This window comes from Pseudophryne corroboree, chromosome 5, assembly GCF_028390025.1.
Source record: "Pseudophryne corroboree isolate aPseCor3 chromosome 5, aPseCor3.hap2, whole genome shotgun sequence".
Taxonomy (NCBI): Eukaryota; Metazoa; Chordata; class Amphibia; order Anura; family Myobatrachidae; genus Pseudophryne; species Pseudophryne corroboree.
In genome coordinates, this window is record NC_086448.1 from 54,922,155 (window position 1) to 54,943,205 (window position 21,051).

Below are 21,051 nucleotides of genomic sequence, written 5' to 3' on the forward strand. Positions count from 1 at the left end.
GGACGGCTGGAGTCGGAAACTCTGACTCGATGTTTATCCTGTATGCACCCAACAAGCTGGGTACTCCTGCTTCTAAGCAGTCTATTGCTCGCGGGATTTGTAGTACAATTCAGCTTGCACATTCTGTGGCAGGCATACCACAGCCATAATCTGTAAATGCCCATTCCTCAAGGAAGGTGGGCTCATCTTGGGCGGCTGCCCGAGGGGTCTCGGCTTTACAACTTTGCCGAGCAGCTACTTGGTCAGGGGCAAACACGTTTGCAAAATTCTACAAATTTGATACCCTGGCTGAGGAGGACCTGGAGTTCTCTCATTCGGTGCTACAGAGTCATCCGCACTCTTCCGCCCGTTTGGGAGCTTTGGTATAATCCCCATGGTCCTTACGGAGTTCCCAGCATCCACTAGGACGTCAGAGAAAATAAGAATTTACTCACCGGTAATTCTATTTCTCGTAGTCCGTAGTGGATGCTGGGCGCCCATCCCAAGTGCGGATTGTCTGCAATACTTGTAAATAGTTATTGTTAACTAAAGGGTTATTGTTGAGCCATCTGTTGAGAGGCTCAGTTGTTTTCATACTGTCAAACTGGATATAGTATCACGAGTTGTACGGTGTGATTGGTGTGGCTGGTAAGAGTCTTACCCGGGATTCTAAATCCTTCCTTATTATGTCAGCTCGTCCGGGCACAGTGTCCTAACTGAGGCTTGGAGGAGGGTCATAGTGGGAGGAGCCAGTGCACACCAGGTAGTCATAAATCTTTCTAGAGTGCCCAGCCTCCTTCGGAGCCCGCTATTCCCCATGGTCCTTACGGAGTTCCCAGCATCCACTACGGACTACGAGAAATAGAATTACCGGTGAGTAAATTCTTATTTTTTCTATTAAACAATAATGTTTTCTTCTGTGTTCTCCAGGTTGGGAGCTAATATAACAACTGCAACACTGGGAGTAGGTGAGTTAATGATATAATGCCTCCGTAACAATGCATTGTATTGTTTTTTTATTTGTGCTTTACATCAATGCTGTTTTGTAATGCTTAACTTATTTCTGTACTTCCATGCTACATTGTTACAGTGTTGTGAACAGTTAGTAGCGAGGATGCTTGGCATTCGGACTACCCATTCTGTATACCACAACACAGCATAACATTATGCTAGGTCAGTGGGTTGATTAGATGGTATGAGTCAGTGATGGGGGAACCTTTGGCGCTCCAGCTGTTGAACTACACATCCCAGCATGTCCTGCTCAGTTTTAGCATGGCCAAATGGCAAAACTTTTGCAGAGCATGCTGGGATGTGTAGTTCAAGAACAATACAAAGCCACAATCCCTGGCGCTGTGATTGATTACAGATGGATGCAGCGATCCCAAAAGGGTTTTTGGTTTTAACCCTTAATGCAAAAGACTACAAAAACCAAAAGGCTGGGACTGCGCAAATCAATCTGATGTGGATATTTATTTTCACATAAAATTACTTTCTGCACATATATACATATACATACAAAAGTACTTGATACCGGCCAGCATCACATAAAAAAATTACTACATAAAATATGATTGGTATGATACTGATAAGAATATATCTTTCTACTCCAATTCACGTGGCTAATATACTCTCCGTTCATATATTTTTAAATGAACTTTTTTAGAACCCTCTCATGCAATATGCAATATTAGCAATATCACTGAGGTAATTTCAAACGGAAATAAAGTGTCCAGTGCTCTTTGATTAATAGTCTACGACCATGTAGGTTTTCCTTCTAAGGTGTTAGTATTTCATCCAAGTATGCATTATTATAATTCCTTAGTCCCAGACAAGACTTTTTCACCCGCACTTGATTAGTCACTTAGACTTGCTTTGTGCATAATAAGGCTTCTGCCGTTTAGCTGTGCAGATCATGCGTGATTAAAAAGCCTCTTATAAAGCAATTTGTAACGTTCACTCATTCAAGATGTGATACATTGCCTGTGCAGTGTCCTGAGAGCAACCCCTCCCGGCTAATGGTAGCCTTATCTGGAGCCTCCGGGTTCTTTCTGCGGCGTATCCTCCCCAAATAGCAGTGGGGTTTCTTGTGCCTGTGGCCGGCCGGCCGGCCCGCTGATAACTCAACTGTTGATTCAGGTATGGGGAATAATGACGATAGACGCGTTTCTCCGCCTTTGATTACATCGGCGGCTTCCTCAGCACAGCTAAACGGCAGAAGCCTTATTATGCACAAAGCAAGTCTAAGTGACTAATCAAGTGCGGGTGAAAAAGTCTTGTCTGGGACTAAGGAATTATAATAATGCATACTTGGATGAAATACTAACACCTTAGAAGGAAAACCTACATGGTCGTAGACTATTAATCAAAGAGCACTGGACACTTTATTTCCGTTTGAAATTACCTCAGTGATATTGCTAATATTGCATATTGCATGAGAGGGTTTTAAAAAAGTTCATTTAAAAATATATGAACGGAGAGTATATTAGCCACGTGAATTGGAGTAGAAAGATATATTCTTATCAGTATCATACCAATCATATTTTATGTAGTAATTTTTTTATGTGATGCTGGCCGGTATCAAGTACTTTTGTATGTATATGTATATATGTGCAGAAAGTAATTTTATGTGAAAATAAATATCCACATCAGATTGATTTGCGCAGTCCCAGCCTTTTGGTTTTTGTAGTTCAAGAACAGCTAGAATTCCAAAGGTTCCCCATTTGTTTTTTCCAACTCTTGCTTGGTTTACCATGCATGTGGACTACGATTGAGAATGGTATCCTTGCCTGAAGCAAGGTGAGTGAAGCAGGCTGGCAGTGGTCTATGTTACCACTGACTGGGGTCACAGGTGATGGAACATAAAAAATGACACCAAAAAACATTAAAAAAAAACTTTGATGTTTTGACCATTTCCATGTCGACCTTTTGACGTGTCGTCCTGCTGACTGTCTTTCTGTAGATCTTCTGTAGCACACCCAGGACAGATCCCCCCCTCCTCTCCCGTTACACTGTGTAGTACAGGATATGTTTTTCTATGTTGTTCCTGGCCGCCTCTCTCTGCAGAACTCTGTCAGATTTGGACATACACGCACATGCGAGTGGACAGATTTTTTTATAGCTGTATAGTGTGTGATAGAGAGTTTGTACTGTTTGCTGCATTGACACAGTGAGCAACTGAATAGTCTCTGTTCAGCGTTACGTAATAGGTTGGTGCTATATGAGCAAACAACAAATATAATATGCCAACGCCAAGATAGAATCTAACGAGCACTATTTGTATAGTGACTTATGGCCAACATCTGTGTAACTCAACCAAGTACATGCACTGGGTGCCTTAATAATTACTTTTTATGTTTCTCAATATAATATTTAATACTTTTATATTGCAAGTAGTAGTATATAATACCTTAATAAAACAAGACCGTTAACAAAAGAGGATTAGAGGAGGCACTAATTGTGACCTTTCATTGGTTCCTATGGAATTAATATGTTAAATTCTTACGATTGACTCTTTATGGGAAATTGCGGCATCCACTGCATAGAGACTAGGCACACTTAAATAAGCAGTTTATAGTCTTATTGTATTTTTTTGCTTTCTCAAAAGTGACCACTAGATGTCAGCATTCCCTCACAGTTAGCATAGAGCTGTGTGGGCTGACAGTGGGAGCATTGGGTGTTTTGTGTGGGATCCAGATTTGAAAGTTTATTTCTGAATTGTCCTAGCCCTCTCATACAGGGATATTTATTAAGAGTTATTTATATGGCGCGCACAAATCCCTCGGCTCTTTACAGAGAATATTTCATTCATTCAAATCAGCCCAAGTGGAGCTTACCATCTCTGCTCCCTAGCTTCAACATATTTAGCATTGATTTACACAGAACATTTTAATCATTCACATCAGTCCAGACCCTAGTGTAATATACACCCTGCATTCTGGTTTTGTACTGTTGGAGGAACTCTGAGGGGAATTCAGTTGGATGCGAGGTGAAAAACCTTGCTGACCTCGCACCCATTTTTGGATTACCACAGGTATGTGTGCCGCCGATACCAAGTTTAAGCAATAGTTGCAGGGCTTTCCCCTCTGAATACCCTGCAGCGCTTGAAAAAATAAATAAATACTGCTCCAGATATAGTTCCCCCAGCTGCTGCCTCGGGAGAAGGGGGGGGGATGACACTACACAGGGGTTACACACAAACTCATACACATACTTAAACACACTTACAGAAACTCACACTTATCAATATAATTGTAACCTTCCATTTGCTTAATTAGTCCTCAGGGGGGCAGTGCCAGAGCATGTCTTGGTGATTTTTCCCAGAGTTATCTGTTTTAGGACAAATCGGACTAGATCTGGTTGTGTGAGAAAAAAGACGCATCACCGCGTCTTATTTTGTGTCCTCAAATTGAATAGCCAAACCCTGTGGCTGTGGGAAAAACTGTGCCGCAGGGTTTTTCGAATTTCCCACTGGCATTTGAATTCCCCCCTCTGTGTACATACATGAACACAGGGAAAACATACAGACTTCACACAGACAGGATTTTGTGCCCATGTTTAATATTTTACTGTTTTATCTAGTGCTCACTCAGGTGCAGGCTGCAGTCAGTGAGGAGGCATATTTAATTTTGAAGGGCAATTACATGTGCTGTATGGCTGCAGGAGCGAATATAATACGCCCTCCTCACTGATCAGCACCCTGCAGCTAGACCAGGGGTGGCCAACCAGTCAGAGGCAAAGAGCCAGAAAAGATCCATAGGCAAGGGCAAAAGCCACTATCATGTGCGTGCAAAAATGGGGTGTGTGGCCTAGTTGTCACAAAGCCACGCCCCATTTTTGTGCACACACCTTTCGGTATGTCGTTTGTAGGAGTGTGACCTTGTGTCATAACCCCGTTTAGTCATGTTGTACAGTGCCACATACATATAAAACGCCAAAAAATGGGTGCCACCACAGTGCCAGATACATATATGCCCCCAGTGCCAGATACATATATGCCCCACAGTGCCAGATACATATATGCCCCACAGTGCCAGATACATATATGCACCACAGTGCCAGATACATATATGCCCCACACAGTGCCAGATACATATATGCCCCACACAGTGCCAGATACATATATTCCCCACACAGTGCCAGATATGCCCCAGTGCAGATACACATGCCCCCACAGAGTCAAGATATGCCCCCGGTGCAGATACACATGCCCCCTCAGTGCCTCCCACAGTGCCAGATATGCCCCCAGTGCAGATACACATGCCCCCACAGTGCCACATATGCCCACACAGTGCTAGATATGCCCCAGTGCAGATACACATGCCCCCACAGAGTCGGATATGCCCCCAGTGCAGATACACATGCCCCCACAGTGCCAGATATGCCCACACAGTGCCAGATATGCCCCCACGGAGTCAGATATGCCCCTGGTGCAGATACACATGGCCCCACAGAGTCAGATATGCCCCTGGTGCAGATACACATGCCCCCACGGAGTCAGATATGCCCCCGGTGCAGATACACATGCCCCCACAGTGCCAGATATGCCCCAGTGCAGATACACATGCCCCCACAGTGCCAGATATGCCCCCAGTGCAGATACACATGCCCCCACAGTGCCTCCCACAGTACCAGATATGCCCCCAGTGCAGATACACATGCCCCCACAGTGCCTGATATGCCCCAGTGCAGATACACATGCCCCCACAGTGTCAGATATGCCCCAGTGCAGATACCCATGCCCCCACAGTGCCAGATATGCCCCAGTGCAGATACACATGCCCCCACAGTGCCTCACACAGTGCCAGATACACATGTCCCCACACAGTGCCAGATATGCCCCAGTGCAGATACACATGCCCCCACAGTGCCTCATATGCCCCCAGTGCAGATACACATGCCCCCACAGTGTCAGATATGCCCCCACAGTGCCAGATATACCCCGTTGCAGATACACATGCCCCCACAGTGCCAGATATGCCCCCAGTGCTGATACACATGCCCGCACAGTGTGAGATATGCCCCTAGTGCTGTTACACATGCCCCCACAGTGCCTTACCCCCCCCCCCCCCCCCAAAAAAAAGTTCTGCCTACCGCGCTGCTGCTGTGAGGGGAAGGAGAGCGCAGCTTGCGCCTCTCATGCCCCTCAGTCTCCGGCGGCGGTGTCTATCTTCATTTCGGCGCCGGCCCGTGAGCCAATCAGAGCTCGCGGTCCGGCAGCCAATCAGGAGCCTTAGCTGCCGGTCTGCGAGCTCCGATTGGCTCACGGGCCGGCGCCGAAATTTAGGTAGACACTGCCGCTGGAGACCTGTTGTGAGTGCGCTGTGTCAGGCAGCGGTGGCTGAGAGCGCATCGAGCCGCATGCGGAGGATGAAAGAGCCGCGGGTTGACCACCGCTGACCTAGACTGAGCACTATTATTGCGGTGTAAGGGAAATCCTGTTACTTAAAAACAAACCAAAAACCCCTCTTACTTTAAAAGGCCACAAAAACAAATAACATTACATGGACCACATTGTTTAAGAAGCAGCAGATGAGTTATGTTGGAAACATTATAATTATTGAAGACTGAAAGTTACCTGTGGTGTGTGCGGATGTGCATGTTACTGTAGTACCTGTGGTGTGTGTGCGGATGTGCATGTTACTATAGTACCTGCGGTGTGTGCGTATTACTATAGTACCTGCGGTGTGTGCGTATTACTATAGTACCTGCGGTGTGTGCGTATTACTATAGTACCTGCGGTGTGTTCGGATGTGCATGTTACTGTAGTACCTGTGGTGTGTGTGCGGATGTGCATGTTACTATAGTACCTGCGGTGTGTGCGGATGTGCATGTTACTGTAGTACCTGCGGTGTGTGCGGATGTGCATGTTACTATAGTACCTGCGGTGTGTGCGTATTACTATAGTACCTGCGGTGTGTTCGGATGTGCATGTTACTATAGTACCTGTGGGGTGTGCGTATTACTATAGTACCTGCGGTGTGTGTGGATGTGCATGTGGGCGGTCATATTACTATAGTTCCTGCAGTGTGTGTGCGGGTGGTCATGTTACTATAGTACCTGTGGGGTGTGCGTATTACTATAGTACCTGCGGTGTGTGTGCGGGTGGTCATGTTACTATAGTACCTGTGGTGTGTGCGGATGTGCACGTTACTATAGTACCTGCGGTGTGTGCGGATTACTATAGTACCTGCGGTGTGTGCGGGTGGTCATGTTACTATAGTACCTGTGGTGTGTGCGGATGTGCATGTTACTATAGTACCTGTGGGGTGTGCGTATTACTATAGTACCTGCGGTGTGTGTGGATGTGCATGTGGGCGGTCATATTACTATAGTTCCTGCAGTGTGTGTGCGGGTGGTCATGTTACTATAGTTCCTGCAGTGTGTGTGCGGGTGGTCATGTTACTATAGCACCTGCGGTGTGTGCGGGTGGTCATGTTACTATAGCACCTGCGGTGTGTGCGGGTGGTCATGTTACTATAGTACCTGCGGTGTGTGCGGATGTGCACGTTACTATAGTACCTGCGGTGTGTGCGGGTGGTCATGTTACTATAGTACCTGCAGTGTGTGTGGATGTGCATGTTACTATAGTACCTGCGGTTTGTGTGGATGTGCATGTCACTATAGTACCTATGGTGTGTGCGGATGTGTATGTTACTGTAGTACCTGTGGTGTGTGCGGATGTGCACGTTACTATAGTACCTGCGGTGTGTGCGGGTGGTCATGTTACTATAGTATCTGCGGTGTGTGCGGGTGGTCATGTCACTATAGTACCTGCGGTGTGTGCGGATGTGCATGTTACTATAGTACCTGTGGTGTGTGCGGATGTGTATGTTACTGTAGTACCTGTGGTGTGTGTGGGTGTGCATATTACTATCGTTCCTGCGGTTATGTTAGTATAGGATCTGCGTTGTGTGCGGATGTGCATGTTACTATAGTACCTATGGTTTGTGCGGATGTGTATGTTACTGTAGTACCTGCGGTGTGTGTGGGTGTGCATGTTACTATAGTACCTGCGGTGTGTGTGGGTGTACATATTGCTATAGTACCTGCGGTGTGTGTGGATGTGCATATTACTATAGTACCTGTGGTGTGTGTGGATGTGCGTATTACTACAGTACCTTCGGTGTGTGCGGGTGTGCACTACTATTACTATAGTACCTTCGATGTGTGTGGATGTGCATATTACTATAGTACCTGCGGTGCGCGTGGGTGGTCATGTTACTATAGTACCTGCGGTGTGTGCGGGTGGTCATGTTACTATAGTATCTGTGGTGTGTGCGGGTGGTCATGTTACTATAGTATCTGCGGTGTGTGCGGGTGGTCATGTTACTATAGTATCTGCGGTGTGTGCGGGTGGTCATGTTACTATAGTATCTGCGGTGTGTGCGGGTGGTCATGTTACTATAGTATCTGCGGTGTGTGCGGGTGGTCATGTTACTATAGTATCTGCGATGTGTGCGGGTGGTCATGTTACTATAGTACCTGCGGTGTGTGCGGGTGGTCATGTTACTATAGCACCTGCGGTGTGTGCGGGTGGTCATGTTACTATAGTACCTGCGGTGTGTGCGGGTGGTCATGTTACTATAGCACCTGCGGTGTGTGCGGGTGGTCATGTTACTATAGCACCTGCGGTGTGTGCGGGTGGTCATGTTACTATAGCACCTGCGGTGTGTGCGGGTGGTCATGTTACTATAGTACCTGCGGTGTGTGCGGGTGGTCATGTTACTATAGTACCTGCGGTGTGTGCGGGTGGTCATGTTACTATAGCACCTGCGGTGTGTGCGGGTGGTCATGTTACTATAGCACCTGCGGTGTGTGCGGGTGGTCATGTTACTATAGTACCTGCGATGTGGTGAATGTGTATGAATGAGCTTGGTGTAAGTCGGTATACCCCAGAGATCACTGGTTAACCCTCCGCGCTCTGTAACACAGTGATTTGCAGGTGCCGCTGGCAGTCACTGTGTTTTCTGCAGACAGTATTTATGCACAGTCAGCCAGAGGGCCTCTCACCCGAGTGCTTAGCAACTGCACTCTGCCAATGAGGAGTCCAGGGCCGTCCCTGCGTTCTGTAATTGTCCCTTAGTATCACACTGTGATATTGGCAGCTTGAAGGGCATGCGTGCAAGGCTTGTTTTCTAAATCCTGTATCTGCTTTCCGCCTGTCCGGTCCTGACACGGAGCTTGCCATCATCCATCCCCATAAGGCTACGGCGGGGAAAGTGATTGTAATAGGATGTGGCGTGCCGTATGTCTTACTACAAATAAGTAGGTCAAGTTGATAATTGTGTCCTTGCTGGGAGGGTCACGTTCCCACAAACTGCTCTGTGTGGTCTGTGAGCCCAGCTTCCATACCTTGATGTGGACGGGCTGAATAGAAGAGCGGAATCTTGGCTATGTTAAGAAAAGCCTCCATGGGCCGTAGCCACCAGTTACGAAAGACCCAGAATGAAAGTTTTCCCCTCGTGTCCATGTGATCTTGCAATCGATAAGCTCAGACAGACGATATACTGGAGGATGTAGGACAGTTCCTAAAGGTTAGCCCCAGCCACAATGAACATTTCTCAGGTGACCACCAGTTGTCTACGTGCAAGTACTTTTGTTCAGCAGTTCAACTGGCCAGTTCCTAGAAAGTTGCTGTTCCTGGACGTCCCATGCATTTTTTCATGTAATTCCTGGTCTGGGTAGGGTTTCCCAGCATTTACACTGCATCAAGAATGACTTCTTAAACAATTATTCTTCCTCAAATTGACTCCTTTTCTGGATGAGGGAAGCAAGACTGCAATCACTGATCGAGCCCCGAGCTGTAGATGGTGTCAGTGATACTTAGGTGGCTGGCTTTAGAATCTGGCATAGAGAAGCGCTTTCCCACAGAGGAGAGAGCACAGCTGTGTGACGTAGAGCAGGGGGGTCACCTGTGTGTGGTAGTGCGGGGGGGGGGGGGGGGGGGCAGCTGTGTGAGGTAGTGCGGGGGGGCAGCTGTGTGAGGTAGTGCGGGGGGGGGCACCTGTGTGAGGTAGTGCGGGGGGGGGGGGGGGGCAGCTGTGTGAGGAAGTGTGGGGGGCAGCTGTGTGAGGTAGTGCGGGGGGGGGGCAGCTGTGTGAGGTAGTGTGGGGGGGGGGCGCAGCTGTGTGAGGTAGGGCAGCGGTGTGCCGTAGAGCGGGGGGGCACCTGTGTGAGGTAGTGTGGGGGGGGGGCAGCTGTGTGAGGTAGTGCGGGGGGGCAGCTGTGTGAGGTAATGCGGGGGGGGGGGGGGGCAGCTGTGTGAGGTAGTGTGGGGGGGCAGCTGTGTGAGGTAGTGTGGGGGGGCAGCTGTGTGAGGTAGTGCGGGGGGGCAGCTGTGTGAGGTAGTGCGGGGGGGCAGCTGTGTGAGGTAGTGCGGGGGGGCAGCTGTGTGAGGTAGTGTGGGGGGGCAGCTGTGTGAGGTAGTGCAGGGGGGCCAGCGGTGTGCCGTAGAGCGGGGGGGCCAGCGGTGTGCCGTAGAGCGGGGGGCAGCGGTGTGCCGTAGAGCGGGGGGGGGCCAGCGATGTGACGTAGAGCAGGGGGGGGGGCAGCGGTGTGACGTAGAACAGGGGGGGGCAGCGGTGTGACGTAGAACAGGGGGGGGCAGCGGTGTGACGTAGAGCAGGGGGGGCAACGGTGTGATGTATAGCGGGGGGCAGCTGTGTGACGTAGAGCGGGGGTAACTGTGCGACATAATGCGCGGGGGCAGCTGTGTGAGGTAGTGCGGGGGGGGGCAGCTGTGTGACATAAAGCACGGGGGCAGCTGTGTAAGGTAGTGCGGGGGGGCAGCTGTGTGACATAAAATGCTGGGGCAGCTGTGAGGTAGTGCTGGGGGGCCCCAGCTGTGTGAAGTATAGCGGAGGGGGGCAGCTGTGTGAGGTAGTGCGGAGAGGGCAGCTGTGTGACGTAGAGCGGGGGGTAGCAACTGTGTGACGAAGAGCGGGGGGGGGGGGCAGCTGTGTGATTTAAAGCGCGGTGGGGGCAGCTGTGTGAAGTAGAGCGGGGTGGGGGCAGCTGTGTGACATATAGCGGGGTAGCTGTGTGACGTAGAACGGGGGTAGCTGTGTGACATAAAGCGCGGGGGCAGCTGTGTGAGGTAGTGGGGGGCAGCTGTGTGACATAGAGCGCGGGGGCAGCTGTGTTAGGTAGTGCGGGGGGGGGGGCAGCTGTGTTACATAAAATGCGGGGGCAGCTGTGAGGTAGGGAAGGGGGGCGGCCCAGCTGTGTGAAGTATAGCGGGGGGGCAGCTGTGCGACGAAGAGCGGGGGGGGGGGGGGGCAGCTGTGTGACGAAGAGCGGGGGGGGGCAGCTGTGTGACGAAGAGCGGGGGGGGCAGCTGTGTGATTTAAAGCGCGGGGGGGCAGCTGTGTGAAGTAGAGCGGGGTGGGGGCAGCTGTGTGACATAAAATGCTGGGGCAGCTGTGTGAGGTAGTGCTTGGGGGGGCAGCTGTGTGACATAAAAAGCGGGGGCAGCTGTGTGAAGTATAGCGGGAGGGGGCAGCTGTGTGAGGTAGTGCGGAGAGGGCAACTGTGACGAAGAGCGGGGGGGGGGGCAGCTGTGTGACGTAAAACGCAGGGGCAGCTGTATGATTTAAAGCGCGGGGGGGCAGCTGTGTGAAGTAGAGCGGGGTGGGGGCAGCTGTGTGACATAAAATGCTGGGGCAGCTGTGTGAGGTAGTGCTGGGGGGGGCAGCTGTGTGAGGTAGAGCGGGGGGTGGCAACTGTGTGACGAAGAGCGGGGGGGGCAGCTGTGTGACGTAAAACGCAGGGGCAGCTGTGTGATTTAAAGCGCGGGGGGCAGCTGTGTGAAGTAGAGCGGGGTGGGGCAGCTGTGTGACATAAAATGCTGGGGCAGCTGTGTGAGGTAGTGCTGGGGGGGGGGGCAGCTGTGTGAGGTAGTGCGGAGAGGGCAGCTGTGTGACGTAGAGCGGGGGGTGGCAACTGTGTGACGAAGAGCGGGGGGTTGCAGCTGTGTGACGTAAACCGCAGGGGCAGCTGTGTGAAGTAGAGCGGGGTGGGGCAGCTGTGTGACATAAAATGCTGGGGCAGCTGTGTGAGGTAGTGCTGGGGGGGCAGCTGTGTGAGGTAGTGCGGAGAGGGCAACTGTGTGACGAAGAGCGGGGGGGGCAGCTGTGTGACTTAAAACGCAGCGGCAGCTGTATGATTTAAAGCGCGGGGGGGCAGCTGTGTGAAGTAGAGCGGGGTGGGGGCAGCTGTGTGACATAAAATGCTGGGGCAGCTGTGTGAGGTAGTGCTGGGGGGGCAGCTGTGTGAGGTAGTGCGGAGAGGGCAGCTGTGTGACGTAGAGTGGGGGGTGGCAACTGTGTGACGAAGAGCGGGGGGGCAGCTGTGTGACGTAAAACGCAGGGGCAGCTGTGTGATTTAAAGCGCGGGGGGCAGCTGTGTGAAGTAGAGCGGGGTGGGGGCAGCTGTGTGACATAAAATGCTGGGGCAGCTGTGTGAGGTAGTGCTGGGGGGGGCAGCTGTGTGAGGTAGTGCGGAGAGGGCAGCTGTGTGACGTAGAGCGCGGGGGGGGTGGCAACTGTGTGACGAAGAGCGGGGGGGCAGCTGTGTGACGTAAAACGCAGGGGTAGCTGTGTGATTTAAAGCGCGGGGGGGCAGCTGTGTGAAGTAGAGCGGGGTGGGGGCAGCTGTGTGACATAAAATGCTGGGGCAGCTGTTTGAGGTAGTGCTGGGGAGGGGCGGCCCAGCTGTGTGAAGTATAGCGGGGGGGGCAGCTGTGTGAGGTAGTGCGGAGAGGGCAGCTGTGTGACGTAGAGCAGGGGGTGGCAACTGTGTGACGAAGAGCGGGGGGGGCAGCTGTGTGACGTAAAACGCAGGGGCAGCTGTGTGATTTAAAGCGCGGGGGGGCAGCTGTGTGAAGTAGAGCGGGGTGGGGCAGCTGTGTGACATAGAGCGGGGACAGCTGTGTGACGTAGAGCGGGGGGCAGCTGTGTGACATAAAGCGCGGGGGCGGCTGTGTGAGGTAGTGCGGGGGGGGCAGTTGTGTGACATAAAGCGCGGGGGCAGCTGTGTGAGGTAGTGCGTGGGGGGGCAGCTGTGTGACATAAAATGCGGGGGCAGCTGTGTGAGGTAGTGCGGGGGGGGGCAGCTGTGTGAGGTAGTGCAGGGGGGGGCAGCTGTGTGACGTAGAGCGTGGGGCAGCTGTGTGACGTAGAGCGTGGGGCAGCTGTGTGACGTAGAGCGTGGGGCAGCTGTGTGACGTAGAGCGTGGGGCAGCTGTGTGACGTAGAGCGTGGGGCAGCTGTGTGATTTAAAAACGCGGGGGGGCAGTTGTGTGACGTAGAGCGTGGGGGGCAGCTGTGTGACGTAGAGCGTGGGGGGCAGCTGTGTGACGTAGAGCGGGGGGTGCTGCTGTGTGACTTAGAGCGGGGGGTGCTGCTGTGTGACTTAGAGCGGGGGGTGCTGCTGTGTGACTTAGAGTGCGGGGGGCAGCTGTGTGACGTAGAGCGCGGGGGGGGCAGCTGTGCGACGTGACGTAGGACAGTTGTGTGATGTAGCGCGGGGGCAGCTGTGTAACGTAGGGTGGGGGGAAGCTGTGTGACGTAGAGCGCGGGGGGGGCAGCTTTGTGACGTAGAGCTGGGGGCCAGCTGTGTGACGTAGAGCAGGGGGGGGGCAACTGTGACGTGACGTAGAACAGCTGTGTGGCGTAGTGCGGAGGGCAGCTGTGTGGCGTAGTGCGGAGGGCAGCTGTGTGGCGTAGTGCGGAGGGCATCTGTGTGACGTAGCGCCGGGGGCATCTGTGTGACGTAGGGTGGGGGGCAGCTGTGTGACGTAGTGCGGGGGACAGCTGTGTGACGTAGCGCGAGGGGGGGCACATCTGTGTGACGTAGCACAGGGGCAGCTCTGTTACGTAGCGCATATGGCAGCTGTTGCGTTTGGAGTTGGACAGACTAGCAGAATGAGGTCTAGCGGTAAAATGCATCAATAGTTGTAATTTTCAACCTGAAAACTGGGTTATGGGTACTAGTAGGCCATCAGCTAATGTAGAAATACTAGAGAAGACTAATAAGAGTATTTATAAAAATAGTCTACATTACACACTGATATAATCCTTTAAATGATCCCCCAACTAAGCAGGTAATTCCCTTTAAATACGCTCCATCATACCTGGATTTTATTTACCTAATGTGGGCTTGCAAAATATAACTTAATTTTGCCGTTGGGCGCATTGGCCTAGCGCACACTCCTCATTAATGCCCTAAGTCTGTCCAGCGGTGGCCATGACAAGATGCCGACTTTTGCAGACCAACTGTTTGCATGTTGATGCATACCTCCCAACATAACCCTCTCCAGGTGGGACACAATGCTCTGCTCCTGGACCTTAATGTATGATGTGACACGGGGCCGCCAAGTACACAAAGGAAATAACCCCTGTAATCACATATATTCTAATGTTTAAACTGCAGAATATCCGTTGTTTTCATGGGAAATAGAGATATAATGGTGACCAAATATTTGATGTGCGTCAGTGTATCTCTTCCCATAATAATGCCCTGTACAGTGAGCTATTAACCTGTTCTTACACACACATGACCCCGTTCTGCCGCTGTAAGACGTTATCAGGAATGCAGGTGCTGTAATATAGGGGCTGTGAATATTGGGGGATCAGAGGCTTCTGCAGGTGCATGCATTGTGGTGTAATAACAGCGCAATATTGGTTGAAACCACTTTTTTGGGGGCTATAATTCTCCTTACAGAGATATTTTTACCCTACATAAAGGGTTTTATTCTTTTTGACAATTATAGTTTGACATCTCCTAGTTCTGAGAATCTCATTTCCGTGTTACATTCCGGTTTGTGACCGTTGCGTGCAAAAATAGTTACATGGCAACTGGTGAGCCCCCGTTAGCGTGGTTCCCACACGCCTGTGTCATGTGATGCTAGATTTCCACGCAGACCTCAAAAATAGCGTGCGGCCTAATAGATGCCGTAATTTTATGTGTCTGTTTTATCTGTTGACTTTTCATTTTTGTTTTATTATATGATCAGAGCTGCAGAATTTCCTGCTTTTATGATACAGGTAGAATTACAATGGACACGTAAGGGGCTTAAATAATAAATTAATTGAAATGAATGACTTTGGGCATGCTTATAGCAACCAATAATCAGATGTATTGCTTGTATCATTCTAAACTGCTCTAGACAGATGTCAGAATCTACTTGGTTCTAATTGTTCTTTCTATTCAGAAGTGGTTAATGTGCATATAGCTTGCTCAGCAGTTACAGTAATCTGGTCATTTATATAGAACAAAGCTCAAAAAAAGGCCGCGCATCTGTTGGTCCTCGGCAGGTGACGGTGTAGAGAGTTACATCTAAACCTAATGGATGGTGACTAGAATAAGTACAAGTAACCTACAGCAAGCCGTACTTTATAGGTGCAAGTTGTGAATATATGAATCACATAAAAGGCAGTCAGTCTGTTCATTATAAGCAGAAACCATTTTACAATTGTCACTATGCGTAGTTGTAGGCACTAATATAATCATTGTCCGAGAAGGGGAAGCAGCGTTGAGTAACAGTCCGGCTAATGCACCAAGTACAAGCTGCAAATGGCTGAATTCTCTTTCTAATATACTCGGGTAGAGGGTATTGCAGTAGTCCTAGTACGAAGATACTGCTACATGTATGAGTTGTAGGACAGCCCTCCAGCTGCTGTGGCACTACTCATCCCAGCATGCCCTGCCACAGGTTTTGCATGCCCTTATAACAAACCTGTTGCAGTGCATGCTGAGATGTGCAGTTCCACAATAGCTGAGGGCGCCCTGGTATAGGAAAAGCTTTTAAGGGGGAATCTTATGCCCTATTCTAGCTGAGTTCCTCAGTCGTGACTAACATCTGGTGTTTAAGTGTCACATGCCACAATCCAGGACGGTATCCGGACTCCAGGTCGACGCCAAATGGTCGACACACCTTAGGTCGACATGGACAAAAGGTCGACAGGAACAAGGTCGACATGGAAAAAGGTCGACATGAGTTTTTCACGATTTTTTTCTTTTTTTGAACCTTTTCATACTTAACGATCCACGTGGACTACGATTGGAACGGTAAAGTGTGCCGAGCGAAGCGGTAGCACCATGCCCGAAGCATGGCGAGCGAAGCGAGCCATGAGAGGGGACGCGGTGCACTAATTGGGGTTCCCGGTCACTCTACGAAGAAAACGACACCAAAAAAAACATAAAAAACTCATGTCGACCTTTTTCCATGTCGACCTTTTTCCATGTCGACCTTTTGTCCATGGCGACCTAAGGTGTGTCGACCAATTGGCGTCGACCTAAGGTGTGTCGACCTTTGTGCTGTCGACCCTCAGTCCCAGACCCATCCAGGACAGGACCTGGATCCAGCACGTGGTTAGGGCTTTGGACATCTGAAACCCTGAGCATAAGTCCAGTTGGTTAGCTAAGCTGTAGTCTTGTCCTCTGACGGTGAGCTCCTATCATAGGGGACCTCTCTTATTTTCTCAGCATTCAGTTGCAGCCAACTGACACTCATCCACTCCTGGAGCCCAGCTAGACAGCCATTTAGGGTTGTTATTGGAAGCAGGAGCCTGAATAGATGCCTGCCCATTGGCATTCTGGAGTAATTCTTGCAGATATGGTAGTGTGCAGTGAGCACCTACTGAAATATTTTCAGAATAGACAGAGCAGTTGTGACATCCACAGGAAGGTGAAATAGTGTTGTCTCCAGTCTTCTACAGCATAGGTTCTCAAACTCGGTCCTCAGGACCCCACACAGTGCATGTTTTGGAGGTAACCCAGCAGGTGCACAGGTGCATTAATTACTCACTGACACATTTTAAAAGGTCCGCAGGTGTAAATAATTATTTCACTTGTGATTCTGTGAGGAGACCTGAAAAACATGCACCGTGCGGGGTCCTGAGGACCGAGTTTGAGAACCTGTGATCTACAGCATATCAGTCATTTTATTTCCACTGTAGATGTCGGTTTCACAGTGAAAGTTGCTGATTTCTGTATGTATACGACATTTTATAAAAGTACAACAAATTAGGCCTAAACATTTCCATTTTCTTTACATTACATTAATTGCCTTTCAGAGACCTCACCGTAGCATCGCCAAGACTTGCACAGGTGTCGCTGGCGTAACCTGTTAGTGCATGTCTATTCCTCTAGGGACAGTCTATTTAGTAAAAGCAAAAACCTGTCTGTGAAGTCATTTATTACCACAATATCGCAACTGTAATGATGTTATTTATTGGGTAATTTTATGTACTTAAAAATGTTGCATGCACATAAGGTTAATGATACAGTGTTGCTACGATTTACCAAGCAGTCCCCTGTGTACCCCCATTTAATGAACCTCCTGAATGAGTAGTCCGGATCACAGTGATATAAATGTGTTGTCCACAGCAATGAATGCCTGATTTCCCTTCTCCAGCCCTGGAATTCCTAACTAATAGTAGTTTTATATTATGTGTCTCCGTGGATAGTGTCACTGTAACACAAGGGAAACCTTTTCCCAGTCAGCAGCGTTTCCAGTGTAAACATTGCAGCTCGTTATGTACATGTCATGTAATGTGTGGGGGACTGGTGATAATAGAACACTGGGGCAGATGTATTAAAGCCTGGAGAAGTGATAAGTGGAAGGTGATAATGCAACAGCCAATCAGCTCCTAAATGTCAGCTTACATATTGGAGCTGATTGGCTGGCGCGCTATCACCTGTTACTTATCACTTATCACTGCTTTATCACTTCTCCAGGCATTAATACATCTGCCCCCGTGTTACTGCCTGTAAGCTGGGACCAGGTGCTGTAACTGTGTCAGACCTGTACAGTGGGGGTGTGAGAGCTGCGGTTCCTGGCTCTGATGTGTCGCATTGTGTAATAACCTGTCTTCTCTTTTCCTGAGACTATGATTAACACGGACGTGCCACTCCACCGAGGCATCTGCCTGACCTCCGCTGCCTACCATATGCACACATAGGAAACCACAAGAGAGGCCAAGCTGTAACTGATCCCCCAGCTTTCATCTCTCTCACTTACTGGAAATGAATGACTTTGCCATTTGTATTTTTAGGTTTGGCTGGCTGGCAATGGGTAATCTCATTAAGGTGCTCTCCAGAGACTTAGACCACAATGCCGCTCATTTTTTCTTGGACTTTGAAAGTAAGTCTCTCAGGAGCCCTACACAGCTGGCGCGTTCTCCAAACGGCAACCCATGCAGACTGCTCATTCTCACCCCCGCAGCCCGAGGCAGCTGCGTGACGTTCCTTCCAAATAGGAACACGCTCATCTCCCCAAAAGGCCGAGGGGGTAGGCAAGATCATGGCTCGGCCGGTCGTTGCCGGACTCCACCCGCCAACACTATTATGCGGTGGCGGGAGTGTTTGGTAACTACGCCATCGCCATCACTTGCCGAACCCTGGTTTTGTACCCCCCACCCACCCTTGTCATTTTCCAAAGCCATCGAGGGTCCTTTGTGATCAGTCTACTATTGTATTAATAGAAGCACCAAGCCAGACCGTAGGAAAAACTCATGGTCAGCAGTGATGCCCGTGCAGTGCCGCTAATCTCACCGAACCAGCTCCGTAATGATCTAAGTAAATACCATTTGCTCTCCTCTTTATTTGTAATTCCACAATCGGTGTTATGCGTGACAGTTGGCTGTTGTGTTCTATAGCCAACTTGCCGGTTCTGAGAGGCTGAGAGTCGCAGTGCACTGCACAGCACCTCTGTTGACGTGTTAAGGCAACTGGTGAAAATACTGGTGATATAATGAATAATTATCCGTTTCTCAGGTTCTCCAGGGCACTAATCTTTGTCCTCCACATTTATTTTCTTTTTCCTGTATTTAGGGTGATTGGTCTCATAAAGACATTGCTTTGTCTCTTCTCATTCTTGTCTCGACAGGTATCTAACATGGGGAACCTTCTTAAAGTTTTGACATGCACAGATCTTGAGCAAGGGCCAAATTTTTTCCTTGATTTTGAAAGTGAGAATATGATTTTATATATCTATTCCTCTCTGCCTGCCGTAGACTGCGTCTGTCTTCCGCACTCAGCGTCTGTCTGTCTGCTGTTATGTCTGTTAGCTATGAGGACCAGGAAATCTTCCACTCTCTGACATCAGGTTTCCGGGTAATTGGTAAATGCTATTTAGTTATTTGCTGTATCGTAGCATTCATCAGGGCCCGTCGTGTAATGTAGAGTGTTGTCCTACCTTAGATGGCTCTGAAAAGGGGCTATTCAATTGTTTTTTTGCGTGCCTGTGAGCAATGGACACCCAACGGAGCAATTCAATTGTTGCTCCGATCAGGCACGAGTGCTGTGGAATCCCACAATTCTGGTCACATTCTCCTGAGGTGGCATGCAGAAATGTGTGAAAAGTTTGTGGTGCAGACTATCCAGGACTTTTTTACGCAGCTAATCCCGATACTTTTGGGTACAACAAGCGCTATAATAAATTGGCGCTCAAAACAATTGAATTGCTCCGTCGGGCGCCCAGAAATTATCACTGCTCAAAAAACAATTGAATTTCCCCCATGGAGTCTGCAAAAAAAATAATTCCATCTTAATTGAAACCTGCTTGCATGATAAGAAACAAGTTCTCTAAAGGAAAGGCGACTGGTCATCTCTTAGCAATATGTATAATTTTATATATAGAATTAATAGTGGAATTCAGTATATATTGTGAGGCAGTGTCCAAAATATTAATCAGTGCTGTAACGTTGGATATAGCCAACCACAATATTCTCTGCCTCAGTGGAGCTTCATTTTCAGCGTCTTAAGTCCTGTTGGAGAAAGATCGCTATATAAATAAAATTATAATTATTATTATTTTGCACACACCGTTACAGGAAAACGGGGAAAATATAAAAGTATCTTCCTGGATTAGGTTTAAGCCGTACTGACCTTTCAGCCTGTGTAGTGTTTCTGATACCTGCTGTAAGTGGAAGTTTTCTATGGTCCTGTAAGCTAAAATAAAGAAAGTGTTCATTCTAGCACCCTGCACCTGTCATGACCCGCGCAGTCCCTCTTCCCTGACAGGAATATCACTCGCTGCTCTGGTGCTTCTAGCACACTCTGGTCTGCATCTTGTCACTGAAATACAGACCAGGCTGTGCTAGAAGCACCAGAGCAGAGAGTGACAATACAGGCTGGAAAGAGGAATTGTACTGGTTGTGACAGGTGCAGGGTGCTGGAATGAGCACCACATCATGTATGTTCGATGTTAACATCCTAGTATGACCGCTGATATTGTGTGACAAAACGTAAAGTTCTTTTTTTATTTTGCAAATGGTACAACATATTAATACCAGGTCGCTAAATCTGTTTCATTGACCCACCTTAAAGGAGATTTGTGTAGTAGTTGGCACTTGGCCTTACCAGCTTTTTATCGTGGTCATTTAATTAATTTTAACGTGCAAATGTCTCCTTGTAAAGTTACTTCTAAAAGCTGTTTTTTTTTGTAAAAATTTTTTTACCACAATTTTTTTTTCTTGGATATGGTTATAAATCTCATGGATGATGTTACCATCCTATACCAATCCTTAAATTGTCGTCATACAGCACATGCCTGTTGTAAAGAGCTGGGTAGCTTTTTTGCTTGTGTCTATATTTGTCTCTGGTTCCGTGCGTGTGTATAAAGCATTGTGTTCTACTAGAAAATGTGTTGCATCCTTAACCCTGAAAGAACACTTCATTCTCTTCACCCAAACCTTCTCCTGTGCAATGTTCTGTGGACTTTATCTGTTTTCCTTTCCTTTTTCTCTCCTCGTTTTGGAAATGTGTAGAAACTTTAGATGGCTCAATATCAAGACTTGTTTTCTAAAGAGCTCGGACATATGGGCAATAATTTAGTCATTTCAAATTACTTTTTTTAAAACCTTTTAAACAGACTTTAAAGCAGTTTAAATATGGCAACAGATGTACCCCTAGGAGAATGGTGAGGATAGTCAGGGGCTCCCCTCGCTCCTGCGACCTGATCCTTTTTCCATGCAGACATTGGCGCTGATATACAGAAGTGTCCTCGTCCATCAGCCGAAAATGCGTCTTGGCGGACGCACCAGGAGACTGCGCTGATTAATTTGATGT

The 21,051-nt window shown here is 49.0% G+C and overlaps 1 protein-coding gene across 9 annotated transcripts in view; it reads left to right on the forward strand.

The window, feature by feature from the left end:
- CYRIB (CYFIP related Rac1 interactor B) overlaps positions 1-21,051 on the forward strand; it is a 258,860-nt gene that overhangs the window by 192,331 nt on the left and 45,478 nt on the right. For 4 of the 9 annotated variants that reach the window (XM_063921287.1, XM_063921284.1, XM_063921283.1 and 1 more), the window contains exons 3-5: positions 910-947; positions 18,036-18,124; positions 18,869-18,950. In XM_063921287.1, coding sequence (XP_063777357.1) covers positions 18,095-18,124; positions 18,869-18,950 — 112 coding nt within the window. In that variant the 5' untranslated portion in view covers positions 910-947; positions 18,036-18,094. The remainder of the gene's footprint in view (positions 1-909; positions 948-18,035; positions 18,125-18,868; positions 18,951-21,051) is intronic. The other 5 variants (XM_063921291.1, XM_063921289.1, XM_063921290.1 and 2 more) reach the window with 3 other exon arrangements.